The sequence below is a fragment of the Penaeus vannamei genome, chromosome 36 (assembly GCF_042767895.1).
Source record: "Penaeus vannamei isolate JL-2024 chromosome 36, ASM4276789v1, whole genome shotgun sequence".
Taxonomy (NCBI): Eukaryota; Metazoa; Arthropoda; class Malacostraca; order Decapoda; family Penaeidae; genus Penaeus; species Penaeus vannamei.
In genome coordinates, this window is record NC_091584.1 from 22763116 (window position 1) to 22773115 (window position 10000).

The window sequence follows — 10000 nt, forward strand, 5'->3', positions numbered from 1 at the left end:
CCCATCTCTCTCCCTCCCTCTCTTCCTCATCTCCCCCTTCTATCCCTCCTTCCCCTTCTCCCATCTCTCTCCCTCCCTCCCTTCCTCATCTTCTATCCCTCCTCCTCCTCCTATTCCCGGTTCGTACCTCCGACGTAAACTTCTCGGCGACCTCCGGCACGGTGAACCACACGGCGAGCCCGGCGATGAGCGCCCCGAGGCCGGTGAACACGACGGCGGCGGCGACGTAGGCGATGCACTTCCCCATGGCGTGTGTGTGGGGGTTCTGGTATCACTGGCGAGTCCCGGAGGTGTGTTGTCGAGGGTGGTTCTGGTATCACTGGCGGAGGTGTGGTGGAAAGGGTGATTCTGGTATCACTGACGATCTCGGAGGTGTGGTGGCGAGGGTGGTTCTGGTATCACTGACGGAGGTGTGGTGGAAAGGGCGGTTCTGGTATTACTGCGGCGCCAACAAGGGATTTTTCTGCCGATGAAAAACAAAGGTAAATTGTGATTTTTGGAATACAAATGCAAAATGAAACAGAGATTCGTGTTTAATTTTATAATTGTTTGATTCCGTATATACTTCTGTATTTATTTAAGTATGTGTGTGTATTTCTGTATTTAATCAAGTATGTATGTGTATTTCTGTATTCAATTAAGTATGTATGTGTGTATTTAAGTATGTAGCCTATGTGTGTACATACGTATGTGTATTTATGTATGTGTGTATTTAGGTAAGTATGTATATACGTATGTATGTGTATATACATGACTGCGCATGAGTATGCTAAATGCCCATTTTAATCTAGTTCTTTACATACATTTTTGTAAAGCATATTCTCTCTCGCACAACCCTTAAAATAAGACATTATGGAGACTACGTGGCAACTCCAAGCCGGTGTTTTTCGTAGAGAAATAAATCATAAATGCATTATTCCGCTACCACAATTCCGTTCTTTAAGCGCATGCATAATTCACACTGTTTCCCGCCTTGAGTTTTACACAAGATATATTTCTTACGAATTCCCTCCACGAAAGCCTAGACAGTTCATTCTTAGGTCATAAAATTCAGGTTAAATTGATTTACGATGAGCCACCTAGAGGATAAAAATAAATAAATAAATAAATAAAAAAAATCGATAAGGTTATTGCAAGTATTATGAAAGTATGAGTCATATCCTGCATTATAATTAACGCTATTAATATCATGCCTATTAGCATACGCAAATGAGTTTTGTGTGTGTGCAAGCTTAAGATCTCATTCAAAATATTATCACTCTGCAACTATCTTAAACGGTATACTTAAGTATAAAACATAAAATACAACACCAATATGCTATCTATACAAACCAATATACTATCTATTATATATACACCTTTGCATTAACACCCACAACCCATCAGCGAAACAAAATCACAAAAAAATGGTAGGCCAAAATCTTAAATCAAAAGAAAATAAGCCCCAAAATGTAAATTCTTTCCTCTTTCACATGGTTTTAGGCAAATACAAAATCAGTTCCTTTGCTTACGTGTAAATTGCGCATTCTATTCGTCACGTGTTTCAACAGCGCGCGTCAAAGAGTTGTTATTACCTTGTCATCATGTTTTGAACTTTCTGGTACAAGTTGTTGGGAATTACCCAGTTCCGCCTTGTGTTGTCAAACATTTTTATCGCTTTCTTTTTTTCTGTTTCTTTTTTTTTCTTTCTCTTTTTCCTTTCATTCTCAGTTAGTTTCTGTGTCTGTCCCCTCTCTCTCTCTCTCTCTTACTACACACGTTTTCCTTTTGGTGCCTCTATCAACTATGACAGAATTAGGAAAGGAGATTATATGACTGGAAGATGACTAAACTATTATTTCATTCTATAATCTAATGCCAAATCTGTCTACCTATTACTTATCTTCCCTTCCACCCGATTATCTATCTACCTACCTATATACCCGTCTGCCTACCCACCTACCTGTTTATCTACCTACTTATCCACCAAACTGCCAATCTATTTGTATCAAAATGGCTACACTTTCCCTTTAGAAAACTACCATTACGGTTGTCATATCTCTTGTCAGTCTGTCTGTCTCTCTGTCCTGACGACTTAAAAAAATTACTCCTTTATCTCTTCGATTGATTAAATATAAAAGCATTCTCGCAGAAGGGAAATTCTGGGAGTGAGAGATCTGCTCCACTGCTCGTGCGAGTGCTAATGAGGAAACTGCCAATTCTGTTAAAAGAATTGGCAGTTAAAAGTTGTTTGTTTCAATATTCTCTTTATGATGTCTCGAGGCCATCTTTGCAGGATGTAGATACCCAATGATGACTGGGATCGCTCGTTCTATTTCTTTCCTCTCCATCTCCCTTTCCCTCGCACGCACGAGCAGACGCGCGCGAGTATATATATACGAGTATATATGTATATATATTTATTTATATATGTATATATGTATATATAGATGTATATGTTATATATACATATATATTATGAATATATTATAAATATATATATGTAAAATATACATATATACATATATATACATATATGTATATATATGTATATATATGTATATATATGTATATATATATATATATATATATATATATATATATATATATATATATATATGTGTGTATGTATAGCGTGTTGTATAATTTTTCAGGCTAACGTATTAACCTTTTTTTTTTCTTCACAAATATAGAAAATGGAAATCGGCTAAATATTTTTAACGCACCTTTCTTTTTCCCCCAGTCATCGAGTTATTTAACATGTGTTTTCCTTGATCTACATTGAAAATAATAATGTAAGAAAATGAAATGGAAATAGAACAAAAAAAATATATATAATGACAATGACCTAACTGCTACTTTCACGCAAGTATGACGTGTCAGTAATTTCGTAAATAGAAAAGAATTTATTGTTTTATGGTCGTCTCCTCTTTCTGATAAAGAATTGTGTAATTTTTAGCCTATGTGTGAGAATCACATAATGATCATAAAATAATAAATGGCATATTAGTGATACAGATATAATAGTGACTAATAATAACAACAGTAAGAAAGACAAGAATAACAGTGACGATAATAATAACAGCAGCAATAATGATAATAATGACAGTTACAGTAATAATAATAATGGCAGTAACAATAACAATAATTACTTTTTTAACGCATAGGTATACCAATCCAGACTTGAAAAAAAAACGCTGAATAAATAGAATCATATGAAAATCGCCCCCACCCCCCCCACCCCCCCCCCCCAAAAAAAAAAAAAAAAAACGCTCACCTTTTTACTTCGAACCGAAAATGGAAGAGGTTGTTACAGTCTATGTAATTTGCTTTTTAATTTTGAGTCGAAACCGTGGACGAGGTTACAGACTGCATTTTAGACTAGCAGTATGAAATGCAAAATATTTTACAATAACGACATCTCTTTTTCTAGTGTTATTTTTTTCTATCTTGTGATCAATGAAACAGTTACACGGTTGCCAATTTTTACTTTTAATTTTACTTTTATCTTTATTATTATTAGTATTTCCATGATTTCCATTATCATCACTACATCATTATCATCTTCAGCTTCCCTCTGATTAATATCATTATCTCCATAATTAACAACAAAGTTATCCTTATCTATAATGAAAACTCAATACAACAATACATAAAAAATCATCATCATCATAACAGCATAATCATCATAATATTTAACAACAACAACAACAACAACAAAAAATGCTATACAAATTGTATAACTATAGTCATACGTAATTAAATCCATATATACCCAACACTTAAATTTTCTTCTTTTATCTCATCTATGCCATTAATTGCTGCATATATGTACATTATTTTCCTATACTAACAATATTACACTAATACACTTAGAAGCAATTTAGGCCTATTCTTAATCTAATGGATAATACCTATAAAAGCATCTGAATTATGAATTAATTATATAACTTGTGTAACGGATGAATTTATTATTAAATTCTTTCACTTTTATTCACCAAGAATAAATGCTATATTATAAATCATATAATATGTATATAACTTATGCACTGTGTAAATTTCTGAGGAAATAAGTGAAAATAAAATAGAGGAAATAAGTGAAAATAGAATAAAAGAAATGACTGAGAATAAAACAGAGGATATAAGTGAAATAGAATAAAAAACAACAGAAAATAAAATAGAGGAAATTAGTGAAAACATAATAAAATAAATAACTGAAAATGAAATTGAGGAAATAAGTGTAAATAGAATAAAAAAACAACAAAAAATAAAATAAAGGAAATAAGTGAAAACAATAAAATAACTGAAAATAAAATGAACATAACAATATAATAATAACAATAACAATATCAATGATAATATCAACAATTATATCAACAATAAAGTCAATGATGTCTAATCGTGCAACATAGAAAACGGCGAAAATGACCAAAAGAGAAAACGAAGTATCCTGCAATTGAGAAGACGAACGCAAGTTGCAAAAAGAGAAATCGCGAAGCTAACTTTTCCTCACTCCTCCACATCCTCATTTTACTCCACCATCACCTCCAGCACCTCCTTCTCCATCACCACCACCACCTCCAACATCTCATCCACCTCCGCCACCTCCTCCTCCTCCACCACAACCTCCAATTCCTGCTCCTTCACCACCATTTCCTCCTCCTCCTCCATCACCACTTCAACCACCTCCATCACTTCTACTACCTCTAACACCACCACCTCTTCCATCATCACCTCCAACACCACCACCTCCTCCACCATCACCTCCAACACCACCTCCTCCTCCATCATCACCTCCACCACCACCTCCTCCATCATCACTTCCAACACCACCACCTCCTCCATCATCACCTCCAACACCACCACCTCCTCCATCATCACCTCCAACACCACCACCTCCTCCATCATCACCTCCAACACCACCACCTCCTCCATCATCACCTCCAACACCACCACCTCTTCCATCATCACCTCCAACACCACCACCTCCTCCATCATCACCTCCACCACCACCTCCTCCATCACCACCTCCAATACCTCCACCACCACCTAATCCACCAGAACCTCCAACACCTCCATCACCACCACCTCCACGAGGAATTACTCGGGAAAAAAATGCTTTTCATCAGGAAAACAACAGTAAATTGCCTAAAAAATTCAAAAAATAAGTCTAGGTACCGGTTGCCGCCACGATTAGTTGCAAAAAGTCCCGCCAGAGGGCTCGGAAAAAAAGGGCGGGAAAAGAAGCCATGTTGCCGAGTGTCAATTTGGCTCAGCTTTCTCCACTTGAGCGATGGCGTCGGTAACGTAAGTGGTCAGTGGTAAGTGGTAGGTGGTTGGCAGGTCGGATATGAGTGGTCTGCGCGAGTTGTAATGAGATGGGTTACGGACAGAAGCAGGTCGTTATGGAGAATTGATTGCACGCCTTTGCCCTCTAGCGGTGGGAAATGCTAATGAAAAGGTGCTTATGTACATGGTTGATATAAATACACACGCGCGTACATTCACACACACACACACACACGTGCTTAAACGTACACATACACACGAACACACTTACGCACACTATGTGTAAGCGTATGCATTATGTGTATGTACATATATGAACGTTTGTACATGTTGCTTACGTCTCTTTCACTCTGCAGTCACTTCATGGCATGAAATTCTGAGTATACATAAAACACCTTTGTCCTTTTCATGAACACATACATAATTGATGTCCTTATTAATATTCACAATTCATTTCCTATTTCTCGAAAATTCTCATAAATTTCTGCTTCAGACATTGTTTTGATTTGTCATTCCTTTTTAAATGTTCGGGTTCTAGCTCATTTCTGTCAGTTCTCCTACTCATTCTCCTTTCTTTTTATTTTTGTTTCTCTCCTTCTTTCACCCTTTCTTTAACTCTCTTCCTCTCTCGTATTCCTTTATCTCTCTCTCTCTCTCTCTCTCTCTCTCTCTCTCTCTCTCTCTCTCTCTCTCTCTCTCTCTCTCTCTCTCTCTCTTCCCCCCCTCTCTCTCCTCTTCCTCCCACCCTCTCTCTCTCTCTCCTCTTCCTCCCACCCTCTCTCTCTTCTCCCCCATCTCTCTCTCCTCTCCCTCCCCCCCACTCTCTCTCCCTCTCCCCCCTCTCTCTCCCTCTCCCCCCCTCTCTCTCCCTCTCCCCCCCTCTCCCCCCCTCTCTCTCCCTCTCCCCCCTCTCTCTCCTCTCCCTTCCCCCCCCTCTCTCTCTCCTCTCCCTCCCCCCCCTCTCTCTCTCCTCTCCCTCCCCCCACTCTCTCTCTCTCTCTCCTCTCTCTCTCTCTCTCTCTCTCTCCTCTCCCTCTCCCCCCCTCTCTCTCTCTTTTCCTCTCCCTCTCTCTCTCAAGAATAAGCTACGTCCCTTGCAACTACAAATATTCAGGAAAAAAAAACTTGTGCAACGAAGCACATCCTGTTCGACTGCAAGAAACCTATCATTAAAAGCACTGCATGACGGCGTATAATGCATGATCATGGTGGTTTCTTATTTGTTTCTTGTTTCTGGAAGGCAGGTTGGACTTCACGATTTAAAATTCTCTCAATATCGTAAAAAAATGTGTTCCAATTTGTATACATACTTGAACAAAATATTTCTAGTTTGCATATAGTACATAAATAAAATATTTTTAATTTGCATAAAAATACATTTCCAAACGACGACAAAGGAAGACACGCGTATCTATGGTATGAATAGGCATAAGTGTATGTGCGTGCGTGCTTGTGGGTGTGAATGCAGATTTCTACACAAGTAGGAATGTACTGTGTAAATGTGTACTTTCTATGTGGGTATGTGCGTGCATATAGATTCATATACATGTTCACGTGTGCATCTCTCTCTCTTTGTGTCTCTCCATATGTATGCACACACACACACACACACACACACACACACACACACACACACACACACACACACACACACACACACACACACACACACACACACACATCGCCACAAAGCCTGCATATGTTATGCTACATCTATATAAACATTTATATACATCTATATCTACACAAAATAACCACTGTATATCCCTAAGGGTCATACTAAGGATATCCGCATGAGCACACAGACGTGACAACGCACATACTGTAAACACAAAAAAACTGAAAATATAAATACAAAAATAATGAATAAATGAATAAATAAAATAGACACCGATTAATCAAAGTTGCTAAAGTGTTCCAAACTGCCTTGGAAATACCTAATATGATAACTGATAATAAATAAATTGTTATAGTAATAGCAACAACAGCACCAGCAGTAATAATTAAAATAATAGAAACAAGAATTTAAAAAATAATGATAATATCACCAGTATTAATAGCATAAATCATAACGTCAGTAATAATTACGTAATCTAATATAATCATCATTAAGAACAATAACAGGCAATAACAGCAATTACGAAAATGATTGCAAATGATTATGAAGACCGAATACAACATTTATGAGATGCCAAGACGAGCCTTTCCTGCACCTCGACTTTCCCTTCCCTGCATCCTGCTTGGCCATCTTCCAGGAGTATTAAGTGGGGAGGGGGGAGGGGGGCGAGGATTACCCTGTGGCCCTGCTCAAGGGGAAGGGGAAGGGGGGGTGAGAGGGGCGAGGAACACCCTGTGGCCAGCTCAAGGGGGGAGGGGGGGCGAGGATTACCCTGTGGCCAGCTCAAGGAGGGAAGGGGGGGGTGAAGGGGGGCGAGGAATACCCTGTGGCCAGCTCAAGGTGGGGGAAGGGGGGGTGAGGGGGGCGAGGATTACCCTGTGGCCAGCTCAGGGGGGAAGGGGGGGTGAGGGGGGCGAGGAATACCCTGTGGCCAGCTCAAGAGGGGGAAGGGGATGGGGGGTGGGCGAGGAATACCCTGTGGCCAGCTCAAGGTGGGGAAGGGGGGGTGAGGGGGAGCGAGGATTACCCTGTGGCCAGCTCAGGGGGGAAGGGGGGGGTGAGGGGGGCGAGGAATACCCTGTGGCCAGCTCAAGGGGGGAAGGGGATGGGGGGGGTGGGGCGAGGAATACCCTGTGGCCAGCTCAAGGTGGGGGAAGGGGGGTGAGAGGGGGCGAGGATTACCCCTGTGGCCAGCTCAGGGGGGAAGGGGGGCGAGGAATACCCTGTGGCCAGCTCAAGGGGGGAAGGGGAAGGGGGGGTGGGGCGAGGAATACCCTGTGGCCAGCTCAGGGGGGGAAGGGGGGGGGAGGAGGGACGAGGAATTACCCTGTGGCCTGCTCAAGGGGGAAGGGGAAGGGGGGTGAGAGGGGCGAGGAACACTCTGTGGCCAGCTCAGGGGGGAAGGGGGGGTGAGGGGGGCGAGGAATACCCTGTGGCCAGCTCAAGGTGGGGGGGGGGAGGGGCGCAGAATACCCTGTGGCCAGCTCTGGGGGGAAGGGGGGGGGGTGAGGGGGGCGAGGATTACCCTGTGGCCTGCTCAGGGAGGGAAGGGGGGAGAGGGGAGGGGCGAGGAATACCCTGTGGGAAGCTCAAGGGGGGAAGGGGGGGGTGAGGGGGGCGAGGAATACCCTGGGGGGCGAGGAATACCCTGTGGCCTGCTCAGGGAGGGAAGGGGGGGCGAGGAATACCCTGTGGCTAGCTCTGGGGGGAAGGGGGGGGAGAGGAGCGAGGAATACCCTGTGGCCAGCCTCAAGGGGGGGGGGGGGTGAGGGAGGGGAGAGGAACACCCTGTGGCCTGCTCAGGGAGGGAAGGGGGGGGGTGAGGGGGGCGAGGATTACCCTGTGGCCTGCTCAAGGGGGGAAGGGGAAGGGGGGGTTTGGCGAGGAACACCCCTGTGGCCAGCTCAGGGGGGAAGGGGGGGGTGAGGGGGGCGAGGAATACCCTGTGACCATCTCAGGGGGAAGGGGGGGAGAGGGGCGAGGAACACCCTGTGGCCTGCTCAGGGAGGGAAGGGGGGGTGAGGGGGGCGAGGAATACCCTGTGGCCAGCTCAAGGAGGGAAGGGAAGGGGGGGGAGAGGGGCGAGGAATACCCTGTGGCCAGCTCAAGGAGGGAAGGGGAAGGGGGGGAGAGGGGCGAGGAACACCCTGTGGCCAGCTCAGGGAGGGAAGGGGGGTGAGGGGGGCGAGGAAATACCCTGTGGCCAGCTCAGGGAGGGAAGGGGGGTGAGGGGGCGAGGAATACCCTGTGGCCAGCTCAGGGGGAAAAGGGGGGGGGCGGGGGAGGGGGAAGATGAGGGAGGGGTGAGGGGAATTCCCGATGCCCAGCTCGATCTGGCGGTAGGAGGGGGAATTTCGATAGGAGGGAGGAAGGAGGAGGGAGGTCCTATGGCCATTCTGAGGGGACAGAGGGGAGGTGGAAGGTCCTATGGCCATTCTGAGGGGACAGGGGGGAGGTAGGAGGTCCTACTGGCCATTCTGAGGGGACAGGGGGGAGGTGGGAGGTCCTGTGCCCATTCTGAGGGGACAGGGGGGAGGTGGGAGGTCCTATGCCCATTCTGAGGGGACAGGGGGGAGGTGGGAGGTCCTGTGCCCATTCTGAGGGGACAGGGGGAGGTGGGAGGTCCTATGCCCATTCTGAGGGGACGGGGGGGAGGTGGAAGGTCCTTGGGCCATGCTGAGGGGACAGGGGGGAGGTAGGGGGTCCTATGGCCATTCTGAGGGGACAGGGGGGAGGTGGGAGGTCCTGTGCCCATTCTGAGGGGACAGGGGGGAGGTGGGAGGTCCTATGCCCATTCTGAGGGGACAGGGGGGAGGTGGGAGGTCCTGTGCCCATTCTGAGGGGACAGGGGGGAGGTGGGAGGTCCTATGCCCATTCTGAGGGGACAGGGGGGAGGTGGGAGGTCCTGTGCCCATTCTGAGGGGACAGGGGGGAGGTGGGAGGGTCCTATGCCCATTCTGAGGGGACAGGGGGGAGGTGGAAGGTCCTATGGCCATTCTGAGGGGACAGGGGGGAGGTAGGAGGTCCTATGGCCATTCTGAGGGGACAGGGGGGAGGTGGGAGGTCCTGTGCCCATTCTGAGGGGACAGGGGGGAGGTGGGAGGTCCTGTGCCC

At 45.1% G+C, this 10000-nt stretch overlaps 3 protein-coding genes across 3 annotated transcripts in view; all 3 read right to left on the bottom strand.

Moving 5' to 3' along the window:
• Nucleotides 1-263, bottom strand: part of LOC113817999 (uncharacterized) — a 5785-nt gene extending 5522 nt beyond the window's left edge. The window contains exon 1 of the mRNA XM_070114817.1: nt 128-263. Coding sequence (XP_069970918.1) covers nt 128-247 — 120 coding nt within the window. The 5' untranslated portion in view covers nt 248-263. The remainder of the gene's footprint in view (nt 1-127) is intronic.
• A 9048-nt stretch (nt 264-9311) lies between these two features.
• Nucleotides 9312-9882, bottom strand: LOC138859494 (actin nucleation-promoting factor WASL-like). Its single transcript, XM_070114920.1, has 2 exons — nt 9638-9882; nt 9312-9483 (listed from the first exon to the last, which is right to left on the bottom strand). Exons 1-2 carry the CDS (start codon nt 9880-9882, stop codon nt 9312-9314), a joined length of 417 nt encoding a protein of 138 aa, XP_069971021.1.
• A 30-nt stretch (nt 9883-9912) lies between these two features.
• Nucleotides 9913-10000, bottom strand: part of LOC138859495 (actin nucleation-promoting factor WASL-like) — a 414-nt gene continuing 326 nt past the window's right edge. Inside the window, exon 1 of the mRNA XM_070114921.1 lies at nt 9913-10000. This exon is cut by the window's right edge and continues 326 nt beyond it. Within this exon, the coding sequence (XP_069971022.1) occupies nt 9913-10000 (88 nt within the window).

Coding starts and splice junctions, on each gene's coding strand:
- LOC138859494 (XM_070114920.1), bottom strand. CDS start 9,882: ATGGCCATAGGACCTTCCACCTCCCCCCTGTCCCCTCAGAATGGGCAT. Junction 9,484..9,637: donor CCCCTGTCCCCTCAGAATGG/GCACAGGACCTC, acceptor CTGTCCCCTCAG/AATGGGCACAGGACCTCCCA.